Source organism: Pimephales promelas, chromosome 5, assembly GCF_988280905.1.
Source record: "Pimephales promelas chromosome 5, fPimPro1.hap1.1, whole genome shotgun sequence".
Taxonomy (NCBI): domain Eukaryota; kingdom Metazoa; phylum Chordata; class Actinopteri; order Cypriniformes; family Leuciscidae; genus Pimephales; species Pimephales promelas.
The window spans coordinates 8,225,044-8,248,839 of record NC_142773.1 but is presented as its reverse complement, the minus strand read 5'-3'; the positions used below and the strand labels follow the sequence as shown (position 1 = coordinate 8,248,839).

The 23,796-nt window shown below is 38.0% G+C and overlaps 1 protein-coding gene across 7 annotated transcripts in view; it reads right to left on the bottom strand.

The window, feature by feature from the left end:
- adgrl2b.1 (adhesion G protein-coupled receptor L2b, tandem duplicate 1) overlaps positions 1-23,796 on the bottom strand; it is a 162,994-nt gene that overhangs the window by 64,354 nt on the left and 74,844 nt on the right. For all 7 annotated transcript variants that reach the window (XM_089130905.1, XM_089130899.1, XM_089130903.1 and 4 more), the window contains 4 exons: positions 17,986-18,169; positions 8,371-8,493; positions 6,544-6,749; positions 4,927-5,103 (listed from right to left, as the gene is read on the bottom strand). In XM_089130905.1, coding sequence (XP_088987031.1) covers positions 4,927-5,103; positions 6,544-6,749; positions 8,371-8,493; positions 17,986-18,169 — 690 coding nt within the window. The remainder of the gene's footprint in view (positions 1-4,926; positions 5,104-6,543; positions 6,750-8,370; positions 8,494-17,985; positions 18,170-23,796) is intronic.

Below are 23,796 nucleotides of genomic sequence, written 5' to 3'. Positions count from 1 at the left end.
GGGTCGAAACTCCGGAGTAGCGCAACCGTAGTAGACGTTAAGCGTTTTAAAACCTAAATTCACTGGTGCAAACGTAGCCTAGGTACTACAATGCCTAAACTAGGGATCATCTGAATGAATGAGGCATTTATATAGTGCTATTTATATGTACTACTGTACACCCAAAGCGCTTTACGATCATGTCAGGGGTCTCTCCTCAACACCAGTGTGAGCATCCACTGGGATGATGGGACGGCGGCGTCAGTGCGCTCACCACACACCAGGTCCAGGTGGAGAGCAGAGATAGAGTGATAGAGCCAATTCAGTGGATGGGGATAATTAGGACAGGCAAAGGGCCAGTGGAGGGAATGTGGCCAGGACACCAGGGTTACACCCCTACTCTTTACGAGAAGTGCCATGGGATTTAATGACCACAGAGAGTCAGGACCTCGCTTTAACGTCTCATCCGATGGGCGGTTGTGGGCAGAAAGGTTAAAGGTTTTCATTAGCCCCTTTCACACAGAGATTCCAGAAAATACACGGATAATGTGACCCGGCATTTGTCCCGGGATTGTTTGATTTCGGTTCATTCACACTACCAGTGATTTGCCGGGATCTGTGAGTGCGTTTACACACAACCCGTAAAAAATCCCGGGAAGACACATGACATCAGGATGAGACGTATAACGGACCCGTCGAAACCATGTACATGCTCATACCGTTCCACAAAGCTGGTGGCGCGGATAGGCGAGGAGCTCCTGGTCTCTGCTTCGCTCCAGTTTGCAGGTCTTTGTTCGTCCTTTCTTTGTTGATGACGAACACAAACTTTCTTCTAAGAGCAACAGAGTCGCGCGATGGCACGAGCGTCATCAATATGACACACCCTTTACGGCATTGGTCCTGGCTTTTGTTCACACAGCGCGAGTTCAGGGACTGATCCCGGCAATGTTACTAGGTCCCAAACCCAGGATGAGTCCCGGTATCAATCCCGGGTCGTGTTTGCGTTCACACAGAAGGTGTTCTGGCAATTTCCCGGGATCAACGCGCTGTGTGAAAGGGGCTATTAAGAAATATCTTTAGTTTAATACACCCACCACAGGCTCAGATGTGCGTCCTACAGCAATTTGCTAGCCCCTCTTTATCTTGTAATAGTTTCTCAGAGTGCACGACTGCCATTACACTGAGAGAAGCCATCTAGAAACAAGCAGTGGGCCGATCAAGCTTAGATGCACGTCCCATCTTTCAGTGCTCAATTGTTGGACCTTGTGGTGGTGCTCCTTTTCAGCCATAGCCATTGACTGCTTCGCATGGTGGCCTCCAAGAATGCCTTTATTGTTGTTCTGCAGGACCGCTCCTCCTATTTTCCACCACAGGTCTTTCCAGGTAATTCCTCCCATCTCATCCAGCAGTCTTCCTCGGCTTTAGCGATCCCAGTCACTTCTTGATGGTGCACATCCTCCACCACAAGTTCAGCACATTCAGCTGTTGCCTTTTGCATGGTGGGCTTGTATGTTCCTCGCCTAAAACCTATTCTTCCATGTTGTTCCTGACGATGTCCTGGTGTAAAAGGGCTGATTTTGTGCCATGGACCGCTAATGCTGGATTGCATTTCCTTCCCTTATGATTGGAACGGGTTCTCCCACTACAATATCCTCGGACTGTCTGAGTATCATGTCTAACTTAACTTTAGCACATCTGTTTTCCTCGGCAAGGTTAGTAATTGGGAATGAAATGACCCCGTTTCCATAGGGTTTCCATCTTGGTAATCCAAGCAACTTTCTCGTATGAGAGCCAACCAATTACCTTGTGCAAATGACTTTGCACAAGATAATTGGCCTGAAAGAAATTCCAAACTGGGCCCTGTGTGTCCTGGGTGAGCGGTCACTGGTCCGGGATGATATCCCCCTTATGTGTTTCACTTGCATGATGTTTAGGTTCACATCAGACCAGCATTCAAAGCTTTTAATTGGTTTCTCCAGCACTGCACACTGGAAACAACTGCTGGAAAAATGACCAAATTCTCCACTAAAACAGTAACGTACTGTAGAAAACAAAGCAATTGGGCAATAGTTTAACTTACAGCCCATTTTCAACAGTAATATACTGTGTTTATGGATTATTTAAGACACAATGCATTGTGAGCAGGTGCACTTTTGAAGCAACGGGAGTACGAGCAAGTCTTCGCAGAGATCACGACAGGAATAAATGTGGAAAATAGAAGAAAACGAACACTAAACTGGAAGTTTTTGATTTCTCTCGAGCAGTGACCGATGAGCTGGAACTGAACAAGCCCGAGAGTGAAGTGACTGATTATAAACCCGTTACACAGAGAGGGTCAGATCTGGTCCATTCACGCTAATGCATCATTTATTCCCCACTTTCAAGACTTCCAGACCGTATGACACTCTTGGTGACTCTCAGCCTGAGGGTTTGGCCGTCAAATGTTTGTTAGTGGGAGAAAAAAACAAAACCAAAAAACAAATAACCAGTCAAATCTGGTTTGAAACATTATTGATTATTAAAGAGCCCCTATCATAGCATTTGAGATGTTCCTATTTTTGTTTTGGGAGTTCCCAAAAACAGTTTAACTTGCCTGCAAGGATAAAACACACTTTATTTGTCTTATAATATGCATTTATTTTTACTCGATTTGCTCAACGACTCCCAAATGATTCGTTCGACAATTCATTTTCCCAAACACCTCCTTTGAGTGACTCGAATCTGCGGCGATTGTTCAAATGACCCAGTCAGTTGTTATTGGTAAACCGTAGGCAGAGACTGTCGGCAACGGAAAGCCCATAACCAGGATTATAGCTTGTCAAGTGTTGAAAATTGTATAGTGTTCGAACAAACGTGTCAGAAAGTGCACTTTCCACACGGTCCCTTACTTGGGTTTCCGTCAAGAGCGAGCTTTCCTGGCGAAACTCACATTGCGGCGGCTTTTGAGGAGCAGTGCTTATTATATAGAGCGAAGTCATATTTGGCTAAGTCGTTTAGGAGGTAATTGCCATTTTTCAATGAATGTCTGGTGAATATCAAAAACAAAACTAACTTTACCCCACTTAGAAGCTGCGCGGAGTGTACACAACACACACAACACAATATAACTATATTGTGCATGCTACAGAAAACATAGTAGCAAACATTACTAATAATACTTACAGATTGTGATTCGGAGGAGGACGAACCTGAAACACTGGATACTGAGCCCTCCTTCAGGAACAACCGGCTTGCGAATCCACATTTGAATTCACTTATGTTTTTGAATGATTCGCCTTTAAAATGATGAGAACACTATATTGTTGTGGTATCGTTGCAAATATGAACTCTAACCACTGATTCTTCACAAGCTCGTCCCTGGACAATGAAAACAAGTCTTTGCAATGTAGAACACAGCGTCTTCTCGACATGATGCTATGATGAAGTATTTGAATCTGTTCTAGACGTCACTTCAAGTTTACACTTCCGTCTGCGCGCGCAGTTGTTGGGAGCGGCCAATGAGCTAATGTTTTGTATCTACGTCACGACGAATCAGCTAATGACTCGTTTCAAAAACAATTCATTTCATAGACTCAGAGTCGACTCTCACTTTTGAAAGACAATAACTTTATGTACGGTGCACTTTCAGATATAAATCTTTGCAGGATGTTTTCATTCCCTTAGAGCTATATTCCACACCATATGAACAGTCATTTTCAAAAATCCATGATAGGGGCTCTTTAAACTTTTAAAAAACACAATTCCGTTATAAGATGTACAACAGAGTTTTCTTTTCATGCATTTTCATGTTGCTTTTACTCTTGTCTGTATTTTTGCCCATTATTTTTACCACCTCTTTATTAGTAGCCCATTACTGTTGCCTGTGTTTTTACTGCAGTAATTTCCTGTGTGATTTTAATTTCAAACTATTGAGTTTCCCTTTTAACCCAGAGCTGTGTTGCCAAAATGACTCAAATTGGGTTGTTTTTACCCCACCATATTGTAAACTGAAATATTGATATAATGACCCCCAGAACGGTATTTGGCCCAATCCCCAAAACATAATATGAAAACAAAATATCTACGCAATATGTTTACATATAGGCAGAAAATATTTTACTGTCAGAATATAATACATCTTTACTGGGAATATAATACATCTATCCACTCTTTGTGCCTTAAAAATATAGTTTTTACACACTTTTTTCAGCAATTTCAAAGAACTTATAGATAGTGTCATGGAAAATTAGCAGCAAAGCGTTTTTAAAAACACTTAATATTCACTGTAATATGACATTTCAGTGCTGGATGTGCTGAACACAACTAGTAGCTGATTTCCTTGCATTTCTGGCAGCTGAAATCAATTACTTTTCACACAGCTTATATTTAATAAGTGAATATTTAAGCAGCAGTTGCAGTGATGCACCACAAAACCCATCATTTCCACATTCATTACAGCTCAAACCACTCTTTTCAGCGCTGAAAATGGAGATAACATGGTGTTATCAGACAACTGCTACTGCTGTCATGTCATACTGACAAAACTGCCTTGTTCCCAGAAAAATACTAGTGACACAAGAGCGTCATTCATCAAAGTAGAATAAGAATTATACTATTATTAACAACATGCTCCATTATATTAATTTGTTCTGTTGTAGAGATACATGACTCAGTATGGTTACAGTCAAACCAAAAATTATTCAGACACCAGATTAAATTCATATATAATAAATATTATTTAAATATATATATATATATATATATTTATATTATGTTTTCTCACTAGTGTGTGCAGGACACTATTGTTTTATGTAAGTGAGGAGAGCAAAATAAAGTAAACTGTGACATATTATACCCAGAAATTCTTCACACAGTGACTGTCAGTAAAATATGTACAAATTTGGGAGCAAATATTATTATTTACTGAGACACTCTGACCTGATCATGTTTTCTTCAGTGTTCACTCACCCCATGTGCATCTCGATGGGCCATGAGGATGGCGAAGTTGGTCAGGTGACTGCAGGAGCAGGTGGTGTGCGTCTTGTTGGTGTCCAGGAGTTTGCAGCCTTGTGTCGACCAGGATCCTATCATGCTCCGCTCCGAGTAGTTCCAGAACGAGCAGTTTGGGTTGAAGTAGTTCTCGGTCTGATGAATGAGGAAACATGTCTGTTTATTTGCTGAACAGATTTAACCCTCTTAATAACAAAGGCACAATGTTTTACATCCAAACTGTAGTTTTTCCATGATCAACAACCTCAATTAACTCTTTCCCACCAGTGTTTTATTTTTAGGTTTGCCAGTCAGCGCCAACATCTTTGATCATATTCACAAATTTGTTAGGATAACATACACCAATGCAATTTTTTTCTAAATGTCACAATCATTTGTTAACAAAAAAGTATTCATTACTTCAATGAGCTCATTGTTTTTGCCTTAAATTATGACATTGTTTAAGTAAGATAACTGTGTGATGTATGCACATTTCTGAAAGACGCCTCTGAAAACAGATCTGTCGAGATTGTAATGTGGACTTGTGCATTTTCTGTAAAGCTGCTTTGAAAGGAAGCTTATTTTGAAAAGCGCTTTACAATTAAATGTGAATTTAATTGAATTTAATTGAATAAATGATGGAAAAACTTGTGAACGGCGGGGAAAGAGTTAAGACTCCCTAACTTTAACTCAAATGCATTACTTGCCGATTCAAAATAACATCCCTTATATATTAAATTACAACAAGACATTCCAGTTACCAAATATTTAGCAGTTGAAATGCGAATGGTTAATAAATCTTTCTTATTTATGCATGATGCACACAAACAGACAAAATAAAGCAATACATGGAAAACAAAAAATGGAAACGCTTTACAATTACTGTAGGTTCATTAGTTAATGTATTAAGTTACCTAACATGAACTAACAACGATTCTTCCGTTCTCGTCTGTCAGTCATATAATGGAGGTCTATGGTCACCACCTCAAAGAGCAGCACAGAGAAGTCCAAATTAAACATGATTTAATGACTCGTAAATGTAAGTACACATTGATGGCCTAAGACAGGAAACGAGCTGTTTGTGTGAGAAAACGAACAGTTTTTATATAGTTTTACCTCTTGTAACCACAGCCACGTCCAAGTGATCTGAGGGCGCGGGTGCTTAAATATATAAAACGATATAAATACTGTTCGTTTTCTCACACAAACCGCTCGTTTCGTGTCTTAGGCCATCAATGTGTACTTACATTTATGAGTCATTAAATCATGTTTAATTTGGACTTCTCTGTGCTGCTCTTTGAGGTGGTGACCATAGACCTCCATTATATGACTGACAGACAAGAACGGTTTGACTTAAAAATATCAAAATTGAAACTACTGTGGAAACAAAGACACCTACATCTTGGATGCCCTTAAGGTAAGATAAAACATATCAAACATTAATTTTAAAGTGAACTATCCCTTTAACTGAGATTAATAAAAGCTGTAGTAGTATTGGTCATTCTTAGTTCACATTAACTAAAGTATTTAACTAATGTTAACCAATGAACCTTATTGTAACGTGTTACACAAAAATAAGATCTTTAACCGTCTTACATCCAAATGCTCCAGCGTGAAGATGAGCGGCTCGGCCACGAACACGCGGCTGGACTCTTTGTTGATGGAGGCGGAAAGGATGTGTGAGTTGACGGTCAGCGTGTGATTTCGGACTCCGCCGTCGCCCGTCAGCCTCACCGTGGCGTTCTCCGTACTGAGGAAATGCCCCAAGTGCTTATACAGGACAAACACCAGCTTGGCAATGCCTTGAGTAAAGACACCACGAGAGAAGAAGACACCATGTTATTACAGGGTTGACAAACAAACAAGCAGAACCTGGTTAAAATGGCCGCTAGGGTTTTATTTTCCTTCTAAATAAAAAATCTGACATTTTCTTACTTATTTTGAACTTCCTCTTTAAGGTAAACTACTAGAGTGATTTCTGTGATTTTAAAACGATGTGGAGGAAACACTCGCGCTGAATGGACCCGCGTGGCTCTTAAAGGGACAGCGCTAATATTCCTGCGGCCGTCTCGATAATAACACAAGAGAAAATGCACTCACTGTTCTTCACTGAATAACCTTTGCAACTATATAATGTAAATGACATTTGTGCAGTGTTATTTCTAGTTTCTCACCCTGAGTGCCTACAAATATTAAAACACTGTTTATTTCAATTGTATATTTGTTCAGTTGTGTTTATTTGTTGGGATCACTGAGTAATTACTGAGTGTTTACTTGTCTTTCATGATGCTTGAAATGTATATTAGTTATTATATATTTAAAGGGTTAGTTCACCCAAAAATGAAAATTCTGTCAGTATTTACTCAACCTCATGTTGTTCCAACCCCGTAAGACCTTCGTTCACCTTCGCAACACAAATTAAGATATTTAAGATATTAAGATTGCTCCTGCATACTAGTCCATAGGCTTCTTGAGGGACTGGCTCTTGCTGTCCCCGAAAAGTCATTAAAGACATCGTTAAAATAGTCCAAGTGACTACAGGGGCTCAATCTTAAGTTTATCAAACGACCAGAACACTTTTGTGCGCAAAAAAACAACAACAGTAACGACTTTATTTCAACTATTCGTTTATTTCTCCCTCTGCGCGAGTCAGGTTACTAGTTTAATAGCGTAAGCTTCTGTTATGGTACGTCACACGCATCACACACACATGACCAGCGTCGGCCAATAGTGAGCCTATGTGTGACGTAGCTCTACGCAATCACACTACGTTAACTGACTTACAGGCTCATGGAGAAGGAAGTGAATAGTTGAAATAAAGTCGTTATTTTTGTTGTTTTTTTGCGCACAAAAGTGTTCTCGTCGTTTGATAAACTTAAGATTGAGCCCCTGTAGTCACTTGGACTATTTTAACGATGTCTTTAATGACTTTTCGAGGACAGCAAGAGCCAGTCCCTCAAGAAGCCTTTGGACTGTATGCAGGAGTGATCTTAATATCTTAAATATCTTAATTTGTGTTCCGAAGATGAACGAAGGCCTTTAAATGTTTAAACTATCATTTTATTAGTATTTAATAATATTAATGGAACCGAAGTTGTAAGCGTCAGGCGGTTAACGTTAAAGTGTCTTATGATTCCCAACCCTAGTCACATCAACAGATCGAAGAGAACTTTAGATATTGCAAACCAGCACAAAGAATACCAACATGTTGAAAGGACACACACAGGTACCCTTGAGTACTGATGTTTTATTATATATTATTATTGAATGCATGCAAAGTGTGTATAACAGTAGCTTGCAATGCAGAGTACTTGTGGAGAGAGTGTGTATGGCCTTCATTACACTTCAGTTCAGTAAACCATTGACTTGATTAACTAAGCATGTGAAGGTCCTTCCCTCAAGCGTAACCTTGCATTTATTCACCGTTTTTACTGTTCAGCTTGACCATGTTTGCCGACAGCTGAATCGTAGCTCCTCTTTTGCTGGTCTGAGGAAACCTGAAGTCCTGGATTTGGCCATCGGTGCTCAACACATACACGTCCAACACTGAAAGAAGACAGAAATCAGAGATATATATATATATATATAAATGGATTCCTATGCACGTTTAAGGCTTTTTTGAACAAATTACTGAACAACTGCAGTGAGATAAACTGCCCGGGAAGGTTTCTCGCATTCCTCTGTCAGATGGAAATTACGAACCATTACATTTCATTAAGTCTACGTGAGGTCTTTTAATTAAAACAAGACATTGTGCACGTAAAAGAGACTGAACTGAAGTGTTGCACCACATCATATCCTGTTTAAATGAGGCAGAGAATAAAAAGCTGTGCTCTTTTATGTTTTCACATAAACAATAAATGCTGTTCTCAAGTTCATTTAACCCTATTCAGTACCTTCTGCTAAAACCGGCACGTGTTTTGTCAGCCGCAACTCAACGCATTAATTTCCATTTTGATGTGAAAGCAACAGACCTGACAGCTACGACTTGACAGACCTCGTTTAAAACCACAACTAAACTCAGGTACACACACACAAGCACCAGGTTTAAAGGTGCCGTAACCCAGAGGACTGACAGATGAGAGCACTAAGCTGACTTATATGAATCCGATCACATTACTAATGAATTCTGCTGGCAGGGCCTGCCTATGTGAACGGTTCAGGGCCGCCACATACTAAGCCGATTTACTCCCAGCACACTTCACCGGTGATGAATGCATTCATGAAATATTACAAACAGAACAATATCAACTTATTTACATGCACTCGAGGTAATGTGACGAGTCTGATGCCTGTCGGCACTTCACCACAATGTAATCATTCTAACTGTTGGTGATTTTAACATTTAAAGATGACCTATTTTGCCCATAATTTTGTTTTCAGGCTCTACTTGAACAGGTTTTCCTGCTTGAATGTTGATTATTTTTCTCATATCCTCCTCTCTTCCCAGTCTGTCAGTAACACTCTGTTTACTTCCTGTCCCTCCTTCTGAAAAGCACACTGTGCTCTGATTGGTCGGCTGGAGGAGTGTGTTGTGATTGGTCGAGCGCTTCGAGTGTGTTTGGAAAAAAAGCCCCGCCTCTTTCCATAACCGCCAGTTTAACTAACTCAACCAGGCCCCGCCCCTTTATTCTGCGTATTAATTATTATAACGGGAAATACTGTGACGTGTTCATTCCCGGAAGAAACTCAAGACTACAAAGGAGGCGTTTCAGGAGTTCAGAAACACTGACACTGATATGGAGAAGAACCGGAGCTTAGTTTTTAACTTTGTGAGAGGTTCAGATGCCGTTTTTACGGTTCCACGTGGTCCGATTCGTTTACGAGTAAGAAAAGCGACTGTACATGGAGACTTTCACGTCTGAGAAGAATATCACTTTTTCAACACTTGAAACTTGTGCAGGCTTTGATTAAAAAGGCTTTTTTTCGAAAGGCTATTTCACTCAACTTCAGATTTAGTCTCCATGTAAAAGTAAAACTAAACTGAAGGCCGATCAGCTTTTATAGGAAGATTTCTCAAAGAAAACGGCTTTATTTGCTTCTACTTTATTGCAAACACACTTGGTTTAATAACCACTAGTTATGAAACCACTGGTTTTCTAAATGTTCGTATGACTTCAATGCAGTTGTGACGCACGATATATCGGCCGATAAATGTTCATTTTTAATGTTATCGGCCCGATAATAATATTCAGCCTACATTAAAGCCGATAAATAATGTATTATTTCCTCCAGCTGAGACACTTCAGATGTGCACTGTTCAACATGATGGGTTTGAATTACTTGAAATATGATTGAAATCACTTTGAAAAAAGTGCAAAAATCCTGTCTTATCGGTTACATGAAATTATCATGAGAACATTATAATTGTGTCACTAGCTGCGTTTCCATTACCCTTCGATTTGCGCAAATTGAAATTGCGAAATGAAAACACGCTCAAAGGAAAAACGTCAATTTCGCAAAAACGTATTTACGCTCGCATGAGGAGGTTTTTCAGGCAATTCGAAAAAGGATTTTTTCGCAAAACTGCAATGGAAACGGATTTTGCGCATTTACAATCACCTGACCAGAAGACGGAGTGTGTTTTAGGTCCGTGTCCGCAAATAATAATAATAATTATCATCATTAGCCTATTATAACATTTATTAGGCTACAAGACGCTTTTATCCAAAAAAGGAACAAAGCAATTCGTCACATCTCATTCATAGTACAGATTGGACAATGATAATAATAGGGCAAAGATTATCACAAATAAACACTCAATTTTGACCAATATCCAACACTTTCATTTTCCCATCAACAGAATCAACTTAAAATACTCTATCATTTCTGGTTGTACAGAAAATAATAATACATTATTCGCAACTACTTTTATTTGCGTAATGTCACCATAACAAGAAAACGTGCTTTTGTAAAATAAAAATAAAACAATCAGGCGCGCTTTATGATCTTCGTGAACTGGAGCGCGAGAACTGAAACAATATCCTTTATAGACTAAAGCTTGAAATGTCCACTTTAAAAAGAACAAATTCGAATCGTAAACTAATACCTTCTGATTATGTAATCCGTATAAAAGATGCAGTTCTCTCTAAAGGTGCATCCGGAGATTATGTTTTTAGCTCGTTATTTTTTCAGACGCATTTATAATAACTCACCTATCAATGCGGGAATATATCATAAATATCCAGGTTCTAATTTGGCCTTAGAAAACCAGTTATATCTACATTTTTTCCCCATATTAATTTGTGACTATTTTAAATGTTTTAAAGGGGGCAAAAAGTCAAACAAATATCTGAAAATTCGTTGAGATATATAGCGCAGCATTGGTGTGGTCAAACTAAAATGATGGTGTTCAACTTAAAAATACAACCGTTCATTTTTCGTTTTGCAACGACCGTTTGGACATAATACGAGATAGAGTTCTTTATTAAATTCATAAAAAAAAGAAACAATAATTAAAGGAATAGCCTCTCTAAACCTCAAAGAAATGCAGAAATAAGGGAGAAACACCAGTAACTCTGTGTCTTTCCCTGCCATTAATACTTGAATAACACACCACGTCTCCTTCCATTAATAATAATAATGTCTAGTGCAGTGCATGGCTGTGACATAGGTTATAAACCTACCAAAGTCCGTTGCCATGATTTTTGGAATGACTTATCGAGAGAGGAAAAATAAGACGTTTTAGTCGCATAACATCGGTTAATGGAAACACCGTCATTTCGCAATAGTTTTTTATCGACATTTGGAAAATATCGCAAAAGTTTCGCGCAAATCTGTAATGGAAACGCACCTACTGTAACATGACTTTTAATGCGGAGACTTTTGCTTTTATGATCAGGCTCTCAAAAATGAACAAAAAACTTTGGCTTTAGATTTATCTGCCAATATATCGGTTATCGGCTTACAAACATTAATAATTATCGGTTATCGGTATCGGCTAAAATGTTCATATCATAGCATGTGTAATATCGAGTGTCCATCTGTGAATCCTGCTTTGTAATATGACCAGTACTGGTGAAAGAACATGCCAGAAACATACACGTCTATAAACTATCACACTGCGTCAGTTCTTATGGATTTAGTCTCAGTTTATTTTTCCTGTGACTTCATATATCCCCAGACAGACTCAATGATGGTGAAAACAGATCTGTGTGTGGAAACCATTGAGGATTCTTTATGCCAACGATTATGGTCACAATTTATGGCAAAAGGAAATGGTTTGGAAATACAGACTGATATGTCTTACTGACGCACTGCCAAATTTAACAATCTGTTGGCGAACAATCCAAGACGTTTGTATATAAAAATAAAAAAACTGTATATAAAACAAATCAGACCAGATCCCTGTTAGTTTATCTTTGGCCTCGTATAGATTTGAACAGGATTATTTTGGACCATACTGATGTATAAAAGTACAAAAAGAATGAAAATGTTACATTCTATTTGATTAAAAACAGGAAGTGCATTAAACATTAATCAGGCTTTCCAAACTGGGATTCAAGAAAGGAAAGCTGATGAAAAGATAATATAAATAAAATAATATTGATTAAAGGGATGGTTCACCCAAAAATAAGCATACAGAACACAGATCCGGGGTGGTGTATTCTACTATGGTAGTCAATGAGGCCCGATTACACACATTCTTCTAAAAATCAAGACAAACTCATGCAGGTTTGAAACAAATTGAGTAAACGATGACAGAATTGTTATTTTTGGGCGAACTATCCCTTTAACTATAGTTTAATGTTATTTTAAACACGATAGAGCATTAACCTTGTATCGCCATTTAACTTCCAGAGCGTCTTTACAGCAGAACTCAATTCTGTTCATCTCTGTGAAGCTGCTTAGAAACAATCTGTACAGTATAAAGCGCTGTAGAAATAAAGATGACTTGATCTCCACTCACCGGACATTGAACTGCTGCCGTACGCAATACAACCAACATCATAAAAACCAGATTCACATTTATCAAATTCAGATTAAACTGAACATGCTTTAAATGCCACTCTAAACTATCATTTTGTAGAGATGTCGCCACAGGCACGTTTCACTCATGTAGCCCTCAAACCGTATTCACTTCATAGCCCTTAATCCTGTAATTGCAGACAGATCCTAATTTGTATTTATTATAAATGTTATATCACTGTCTTCGATAAAGATTTGTCTATCCATTTATGGGTTGTTGTTTTTTTATTTTGGGGGTATTTTTCAGTTTATTTACTTCAAAAAAATACCATATTTTTTATGTAAATTATGCTTATTTTTACGTGTTATTTTTTAACTACATTAAAATATCATTCCAATAAGTTCCTAGAGCTAAAACCTTATGATAAAGTGACTTTGCCGTCACCTGGTGTCTTATTTTGTCTTAAAGGGATACTCCACTTTTTTGGGGGAAATAGGCTCATTTTACAACTCCCTCAGGGTTAAACGTTTGAGTTTGACCGTTTTCCAATCCATTCAGCCGATTTTCTGATATTTAAAAGAATATCAGTAACCAGACAGTTTCTGGTCTCATTGACTTCCATAGTATATATTTTTCCTACTATGGAAGTCAATGAGACCAGAAACGGTCTGGTTATTGATATTCTTCTAAATATCAGAAAATCGGCTGAATGGATTCGAAAACGGTCAAATTCAACTGTTTAACTCTGGGGGAGTGGTAAAATGAGTCTATTTCCCCCAAAAAAGTGGAGTATCCCTTTAAGAGAATGCTCTAAATTACAGTTTTTCCCATTCATTTCTATGGGTGCCCATTTTTGACCCAAATACAAGATTAAAGCTACACTTACTCTTTTAGTTTATTCTTAGCTAAAAACACTTAGTTATTTTAAAAATATACCAGTATGTGCTCATTAATATATATTTACTTCGTTCAAGTAATGAACTATTCTCGTGAGTGTATAATATGCCATTGGAAATACATTCGGGTAAGGGGTTCTAATGTTGGTCGCCATTTTGCCCCTCCATCTTAAAAGTACATTAACCAAAGAGGGACATACCCGTTAATTCAAGCTTCGCCTTTCGGGTTTATGTTTGAGTTAACAATCATGGACGAGGTCGGATTGGAAGCCATGTTAATCTTGGACTACATTGGCCACCGTAGGAGTTAAAACGAAATCAGAATTGAGAGGAACAGAAACTAATATTCACTGGATGGTCATATACCTTTTCACCGCTAGATGGGGCTAAAAATCACACAGTTTTTTTTTCTCCCACTTAACATTGTAGAATTGAGTCAAAAACTTTTTTTATATGTTCAGGAGGCAAACTTAGGAAAAGCAGCCAAGTCTTGTATCGCTCAGATCAAGGGAAGTATTTTTTAAAAAACAAATCAAAACTATTTTGTCCACATTTGTCCAGAATACGGTTTTAGAGTTAAAAGAAGCTGCATTATTGAGAGTATTTAAAATATTAGGCTATATAAATCTAATTACAAGTGCGTAACTGATTATATAACCCAGATCAACAGCTTGTGAAGAGTGAAGAATGCTAGACCTTGGAAAGGTCAGCGAGAGCAACCTGAGCTCCTGAGTAACCTCTCGCACAGCTGTCCGAGTCCAGCGTTATTCCCTGCAGATTCTCATATCTGTGACTGTAAATATCAAAATATCCATCCGCACAATCATTTCCCAGACCCAACCTGCCGGGAAAGCTCGTCTAAATTAAGCCTTGTGTCGGATTGCTTGGTTTCTACCCCAGGAATCTGATATCTGTGTGTGTGTGTTAGCAAAAGCAGTGTTTGTTTCCGTCATCTAAAAGACTCTGCCAGATCTAAACATGTACAGAATCAAGAGCTTAATTAGAAACACAATACCAGAGCAAGCAGATAAAGGCTGTAACAAAACATGTGTGCTTTAAACGTGTGTTCAGGTTGACAGATTCACTGAAGTCGCTCAGCTGCAGTGTGTTGGATTTGCATATGGTCTAATAAGCTCGATTCCTGAATAATTAATCGTGTTTCTGCTCTCTATACATCTTTCTTTACTTGTGAGGAGCTGCCCCTAAACACGCCTGTTCCCGCCGCACTGCAGCCGTCATGACTTCATGTTATAGAAGAAGATCAGCGAACGCCACATTTCTAAACTCAGTCCACAAGAGCATGCAAAAACAAATACACCCCTAATTGCACCACGTCACATTATTATTTATGGCAAAGGAGAAAACATGCATTGATTTGAAAGAAAAGTACAGTTGTAAGATGAAAAGCTTTAACCTGAGCTCATTCAACAGTTTGGGGTCAGTAAGGTTTTATTGTGTATTACGGAGGCTGGATTTATTTGATCAAAAAATACAGTAAAAATGTTGAAATATTATTGTCGTCTATGTGAATATCTAGTAAAGTGTAATTTATTCCTGTGATCAAAGCTGAATTTTCAGGATCATTACTCCAGTCTTCAGAGTCACGATGAAAATATATTTTAGTAATGTAATTTTACAGTGCAACAAAATTAAATAATTATCGTAAATACTTGATTTCCATTTACAATATGATAATATTTTCTTTTAACATATAATTTAGTAATAATAATAGTTTTGGCATAATCACAATACAAATAGTTATTATTATTTATTGTAATTATAATTATTATAATTACATCACACTAAATTGGTCAAAAACTGGGAAAGTGTTAACTCCATTCACTTTATGCTTACTGAACCCTAAAAGCATAATTTGCAAAAAAAGTATTCAGGAATATAAAATAATTTTCTAGTTTTTTAACCCTCAGATGATGTTCAGTCATTTCTGACTGAAAAATTTTCTGTTTTGAATTTCTAAAAATCACAGCTTCATCGGAATGTTATGAAACTTGGTGACTTTTATGGAATTATGAAAAAATTGAGGTCATGATCTGAGCAGGCTAAGTGGTCTTAAAAAAAATAGTCACACTTGTGGTCTTTGGTCAAAAATGACCCCCATATGAAATGAATGGGAAATTGACAAAACACAAGAATTCACACATTTTTATTTTTTTATATTTTTTAATAAATTTTTTTTTTTAAGATTGTTTCAACTATATATTCAAATCCACCAAAAAAAATTAAAAATGTGTTCATAAACAGCTGGGGAATTCACATGCTTCTCCATAGAGAGCTGTACATGCCATTTAGTGGTTACACCATGATTCTACGCTTTTTCTCTATACTGTAACCAGATGGTGCTAATTTTCTTCAAAACATATTTTTTTCTGAAGGCCTAGACTCTATATTAAACTAAAATACTGCATTCATATTTTTTTTGAAAAAAAAAAATATATGTATATATATATAAAAAATAATATATATTTTTTCATGGCAAAAATAAACCATAAATATTGCATAAATAATAATAAATTCAATCAAATTGTCTCAAAATACTAAATTACAAAGAATAAATATTATAGAACAAAAATAAATTGCATTGGTTTTACTGGGATGGGGGGAATTTAATTTTTAGGTGTCCGGTCACTTTTGACCGGGAAGATAACAAGTGTGACTGAGGGTTAAATATTTATTTTGCACTGCCTAGAATGATTAATAATTCCAAATAGCTATTCACGTCATCTATGTGTTTCTTGATAACAATATATTGCAGAAAATTTATATTTTAGGATTCTTTGACTAAATATTACAATAGAAAGTTCACAATGCATTTATTACAAATAAAAATATTAAACAACCTTATAAAAAACTGTCACTTTCGATTAATTTAATGCATTTTTACTGATTAAAAGCCTAAAAAAAATAATAAAAATGATTCTTGACCCGAAACCTTTGAAGTTTAGACTAATTGCAATCAAATCTAGTGCTTTAGTTAGTCACTCTGTGTTTAATGTGTGAGGGGAAAAAGCTCATTCACGGCACAATTTAATGAACAATTCACACAGGAATTTGTTTTGTTCTTGAAATTTATTCTGGCTGAGGCTTTTAAATACTTAACAATAGACTTTTCAGATGCCAATGCTTTAACCCGAAGCATTAGTCGGCTTGAGACTCTTCAACTGAACACTGATTAAGGCCAATGAAACTCAATAGAGCGTTTCATTCACAGCAAGTTCAATAGCATGTGTGCATTTTGTGTACAGAGTATGATTGATTTGATGATGCATTTGAACGAATAAACCCATTAGCAAAGCGCTTTAGTGTACCAGTGTTCAGCTTTAGCCCATCCGGACACAACGACAACACTGTTTTTCTTCAGCTGTTTGCCACATGTCAACTTTTGCATTTAAACGTGCACTTTTCTCTCAAATCTGGTGAATGTTCAAAATTAAAAATGTCCATTGACAGCCTTTGTAGTGAGCTTCAAAGTGATGGACGAACAGCTAAACTCAACTGGACAGGCATTTATACCACACAAGACGTTTCATAAAATAAGACCTTGCAATGCAAGACTGATCTCCACATCCAAACACTGACACATTCCATTAAATAGCCTATTATGCCGATTTACAAAATGTTTTTCGCCTCAAGTGAGTTTGGGAATGTCCCGCCGCTTACCATAACCACCTGTTTAACACACAACTAGCTAACTCAACCAGGCCCCGCCCCTTTATTCTGCATATTATTTATTATAATGAGGAATACTGAGACTTGTTCATTCCCGGAAGAAACTCAAGACTACAATGGAGGCGTTTCATGAGTTCAGAAACACTGATAATAATAAATCCTCTTTAAACTTGAGACAGTCTTAAGTACGATGCTATATTCTTGTACTGGTGAAACGTTGTGCAAAAGTTTATTTATTTCAGTAATTCAACTTAAAAGGTGAACAGATTCCCCTGTATATGAGCATAAAAGCATATGATATCTTTGGCGGCACTAGTTTCCCGTACAAAAATGTGTACCGTGCCAATTAGCAGTTGGTTTTAGAATGTTGGCAGTTGGTTTTAGAATGTTCAGAAACATAATTTGGAATTCAGAGTTGTTTGGCACCAGTAGCTGAACTGACCTTTAACCTGTTCAAGCATATTCCTGCCAATTCTATTTCCTCCAGCTTTTTCTTAAAGAGCCGGTGTGACTCTATTAGTCAGAGAGAGACTCAGAAACACTCACTGATGTTCTCGGCGGGCACTCGGACGACGGCGGGCTCGATCAGGTTGTCTGCGAGGACAAAGGCTCCTTCCTCCAGGGTATCCAGTAACATAGTGGCCGCATGCGTTTGCTCTGTGGAATTCATGTCCTTCCAGGATTTAAGAGCTTCTGGCCTCAGCAGGTTGTCAACCGTGTCCACGATGGCCTGTAACCATGGAAACAAGGGAAATGACAGGCAGTTGATATCTCTCCAACACATTCCTTGGGAAAAAAGGAGAATATGCTGGGAAGAGCAGAAGCAAATGAAACACGCAACAACTGTAATGGGAAATGAAACACTGTCTGAAAGTAGTGTGCTGTTTGACTCAACGGTTAAAGTGTTGTCTGTGTTTATGCCAGCTTTCATTAGAGATCACCGGGACTGCTTTCTTATCCAACTCTATTACGCTCTCCGCTGCTACATCATCTACTTGATTGTCATATTCATCTCCTGTTATAGGGATCAATAATGCATCTCTTCCTCTCTGTAACTTGATCTAACTGCAATGCTGTCACAAAACGTCTAACATGACCATACTGGAAGTGACTTGCGGATTAAAGGGAAGGCTCCAGAAAACGGGAAGTTCTCATTTGCATCCGAGAAAAATCATTAGTGTGCAATCCAATTAAAGAATCCCAAGCTGATAAGAGCACTGCAGCGCCTCTGGGTTTAACGTCACCGTCAGACACATTCAGTTTTATGTTTTGGATCATATTTGATATAGATAGAATATATATGGGAAAACAATATTTTATTGAGGCCCAAATGAAGAAAAAATTTGCAAATTGGTGCAGATGCTGATATTTACGGAGGCGTATTGCATTCACTTGAAGAAAAAAAATCTACTCTGTTTTTCTGAATTAACAAGATAATTATCTCAGAATTACGAGTTAATTTTTCATGGAAAAAAGTTTTTGCTCTGTTTTTCTGAATTAATGAGTTAATTTTTCATGGATTTTTTTTTTTTGCTCTGTTTTTCTAAATTAACTCGTTCATTCAGAAAAACAGAGCAAAAAAAAAAAAATTCCATGAAAAATTAACTCGTTCATTCAGAAAAGCAGAGCAAAAAAAAATGTCAGTGAAAAATTAACTCATTAATTCAGAAAAACAGAGCAAAAACTTTTTTTCTCATGAAAAATTAACTCGTTAATTCAGAAAAACAGAGCAAAAAAACAATTCCATGAAAAATTAACTCGTTAATTCAGAAAAGCAGAGAAAAAAAAATTTCAGTGAAAAATCAACTCATTAATTCAGAAAAACAGAGCAAAAAAAATTCAGTGAAAAATTAACTCATTAATTCAGAAAAACAGAGCAAAAACTTTTTTCTCATGAAAAATTAACTCGTTAATTCAGAAAAACAGAGCAAAAAAAAAAATTCCATGAAAAATTAACTCGTTAATTCAGAAAAGCAGAGCAAAAAAAAAAAAATTCAGTGAAAAATTAACTCATTAATTCAGAAAAACAGAGCAAAAACTTTTTTCCATGAAAAATTATCTCGTAATTCTGAGATAACTAACCTGTTAATTCAGAAAAACAGAGTGAAAAGTTCAGATGCAAAAGCCTCTAAGTGCCATTTGAAAATTTCTTCTAGAATGATAATTATCATCAAGCTTGTATATTTAAATTCAGTAATTTCACTTAAATGACAATTCATAGGTAATCTTCATCCCCATTTAAGTAAAAGTAATTAACTAAAATATACAAGCTTGATAAAAATGGTCATTCTAGAAGAAAATTTCAAATGGCACTTAGAGGCTTTTGCATCTGAACTCTTTAGATTTTTTTCTTCAAGTGAATGCAATACGCCTCCGTAGATATTCATATGACAAAAAGTCAAATTAAATTCTGATGCTTGTAATGCAAATCAACGAGATCTTTAGCAGATCCTTAGATCAACTCCATGTAAATATCAGTCGTCACTCAATATCTGCCAATAATATGTCTTAGTAAGATGATATTTAAAGCTTAGTTTCCTGATGTTTTTCTTGTGGGTGCAGGTCAGTATTTAAAAGCCTGAAACAGAACAGAAATGTATGCACAAAACTGTTTTATGTGTAGATTTTGAAAATAATTCAACCACTAATTTATGTAAGAATGTTTTACAAACAAAAGTAATAATTATCTTTGAAATTAAAAAATAAAAAATGTAAGTTTCAATATACTTTTTTTTAAATGCTCTGTTGCTAAATGTAAAGTTAAAATACAAAAAAGTGTAAATGATCATTTAACAAAATTACTATAATTTTAAAGGTGAAGTATGTAAGATATTTTCTGTTAAAATACAACTATTAGTATGTCGTTCATGGGTTCGCTCAGATCCGTCAATCTCTCTCCAGCTCAACCAATAGCGTGAGTTTGGAGGCGTGGCTACCATAGTGGGAGGAGCCACCGGGTGTTTAGACCATGGCCGAAAACACATTCAGCTTCGGTTATAAAATTCACTGCATTTAGATCTTCAAAGATTAAACCGATTGAAGTGAACAGGGAAATGTGAAGCTATGAACAACAATGGACGTTTCAATACAATAAATGTACCCATTTATAATGTTAACTCAAACAATTGTGGCGTGTCATGTCATAAAACGCGTCCAGTTCAGCTCTATCAGATGGGTTTATTATAACCGAGACGCTTGCGCTCGCTTTAGACCGAGAGTTAGTCTACTCAATTACGTACTCATGACACGTAGCAACACAGCTAAAAGTGTTCCTGCAACGTTGGACCTGGTATTGAAAGTAGCCTACGTTTAAATGTTGAGAAAAGCCTACACAAGAGGCTGTGACTGATGATTGAAGTCCACTAGTGTCGCAGAACTACATACTTCACCTTTAACTTCACTTCTAAAGGACTTTCTCAGACGGGGCGAGCCTGTTGAGATTGTGAGAGGATCTCATTACCACAGAGCCCTTGAATGACACGGAGTAATTGTAGGACACTAAACCCATGATCACTGCAGTGACGACTCCTGTGATTAGTCTACAGTAAGTCAACAGCATCTGCTAAACCACAAGAGGTGTTCGCAGCCTCTTCTAGCTGGTGGCAAGTTATGACGGACAGCGATTGATGGAGAACTGTGTGTGTGTGGGCCGTCTGAAGTGCGAGTGGCCTTGTGGGCTGTGGCGTAGCTTTCAGAGTTGAAGCTCTGCTGAATTAGCATGAAGGCATTCGCCATTATCAAGAAATAACTGAGAAATATCTCTCCACAGTTCAGTTTGTGAAGGATCTGCAACCTCTAAAATCCTTGGGCTCGTTTGAACTTGGCATTAACATGTCCGCATACACACTGGAAAGACGTGTGTGATCAGATCTGTGTATACAGAGGTGGTCGGAGATGATTGGGATTGGATTGTAATGTTAACACAATCTTGTTATTGCGAGACATCCAGGAGCGGAGTGGAAAGGTCCTGATATACTCACGCCAATGTCTTCGTCATTCTTTGCTTAGGGGTAAAAAGAAGCTGTTCCGGACACTAAACAAACTTCGTTTTCATCCTTATTTTGTTGAAATGATGTCACACCAGTTTGTTTAAATATACTGGGACCTTATGTTTGATTTCACATCTGAAAGTTGCACAGCTCTTCATTGTCTGAAAACGCAATATTCCCACCATATCTAGCATTGATTTCAGACCCATATGTGCCTTTTTAGCGTTTCTATCACAGCATCTTTGAAATGTCTCCGCTTCCTCATTGATGAGAATTTCAATGTGTAGCTCCGTGACTGAAAATAGTCTTTAAAAGAAACCTCACCACTTGTTTTCTATTACTTATTTTAAGTAATGCACGGAGATCTGGCCAGTTTTCCAGATACAGAAGCTACTTGATGTTAAACAAGCATAAATATGCCATGTCCTGATTGGCTGATGATCCCAATCTGATGATCCCAATCTCGTCCCAATCTGCTTGATCAGATCACAGTCATTGCCCTTAATGCCAAGTGCAAACGCCATTGCACACTGAGTCCGAAATTCGCATCCGAAATTTTCGCACGTTAAAAAAAAAAAATTCGACCTCACGTTATGTCAATCACGCTTGCACACCGCCTCCAAAACTTTCGCCCGTCATAAAAAAATTCGAATCAGGTTTGATTTTCTGCGTTTTTTCGCATCCACAGCAGGCGTTTTGAGAGTTTTTTTTGTCAATTCAAGGCCGGGGGGAGTTCGTTCCGCACATCATTGCACATGCTCAGTCCTTTCATAGATATACTGGAAGTCTCGTCTCTGTTCAGGATCCATTAGTTCACGGAAAATGGTGGTCTTCTTTTTAATATGTGGCTCCAGAATCACAAGCAAAGATATAAATCGCTCGGGATAAATTCTCAACTCCTTGATAAGGAGGTGGATTGGATGGACCCAATATTTTCTCTTTCCTCTCTTTTCAATAAGAGAGAGGGCAACAAAATCATCCTCACTGCTTGACGAATCCATTTTATATTTTTGCGTTTTTTATCTCCGCAAAGGTTTAATAAATACACATTGGACTTAGTGTACAAGGTTTCTGTGTGTGACGAATTTTTAGGCTGACCAACACAAAAAAACGCATATGAAAATTTCGGACCCTATTCAATGGCCTTTACTATGTGGTAGTGATGTATATCTCGAGACCGGTCAAAAGACCACTTTTTCACAGCCTTGACGGTCTTTGGTCTTGGTCTTGTCATGGTCTCGGACCTCTCGGTCTCGTCTAGGTCTCGCTGTCTCAGACCGAGATAGTCACCGTACCAAACGCTGTATCCGCTCCACTGATCGCAGCGGCAACGAGCTCTATGATCACTTGATTTAAAAAACACTTATCATGTACAGTTTTTGATGTGTTAATATTTAGTAAAACACATATCAGTGACGGTGATCATTTAACTTCATTCAGGAGAATTTGGGTAATGCAAAACTGACAGATGACTGAGTGCACAGCCAAGGTGTGTTTGTGTGAAAGTGTTTGTAACCATAGCGACAAAACAACCAACATCCTGCAAAAATAAAATTATGTATTTAAAAGTTGCAGAGCGGATTCAGTTGGAGACTTCGAAATCGGCAGAGATAGGCAGGCAATGCAAAACAAAATCTTACAAGTTATTGCTTAGCTTCAACAACACTAATCTGTTTTTTCTAGTGATCGGTCTTGGTCTCGGTCTTGACTTGGTCTTGGTCTCGACTTGGTCTCGGTCTTGGTCTCGACTTGGTCTCGACTTGGTCTCGGTCTCGACTTGGTCTCGGTCTCGTCTTGGTCTCGGTCTTGGTCTCGACTTGGTCTTGGTCTCGACTTGGTCTTGGTCTCGGTCTCGCCTTGGTCTTGGTCTTGGTTTTGACTTGGTCTCGGTCTTGGTCTCGACTTGGTCTTGGTCTCGACTTGGTCTTGGTCTCGGTCTCGACTTGGTCTCGGTCTCGGTCTTGGTCTCAACTTGGTCTTGGTCTCGGTCTTGGTCTCGACTTGGTCTTGGTCTCGCCTTGGTCTTGGTCTCGACTTGGTCTCAGTCATGGTCTTGGTCTCGACTTTGTCTTGGTCTCGCCTTGGTCTTGGTCTCGGTCTCGACTTGGTCTTGGTCTCGGTGGTCTCGGTCTCGACTTGGTCTTGGTCTCGGTCTTAGTCTCGACTTGGTCTTGGTCTCGTTTTGGTCTCGGTCTTGGTCTCGACTTGGTCTTGGTCTCGACTTCGTCTTGGTCTCGGTCTTGGTCTCGGTCTCGACTTGGTCTTGGTCCTGGTCTCGACTTGGTCTCGGTCTTGGTCTCAACTTGGTCTTGGTCTCGACTTGGTCTTGGTCTCGGTGGTCTCGATCTTGGTCTCGGTCTTAGTCTCG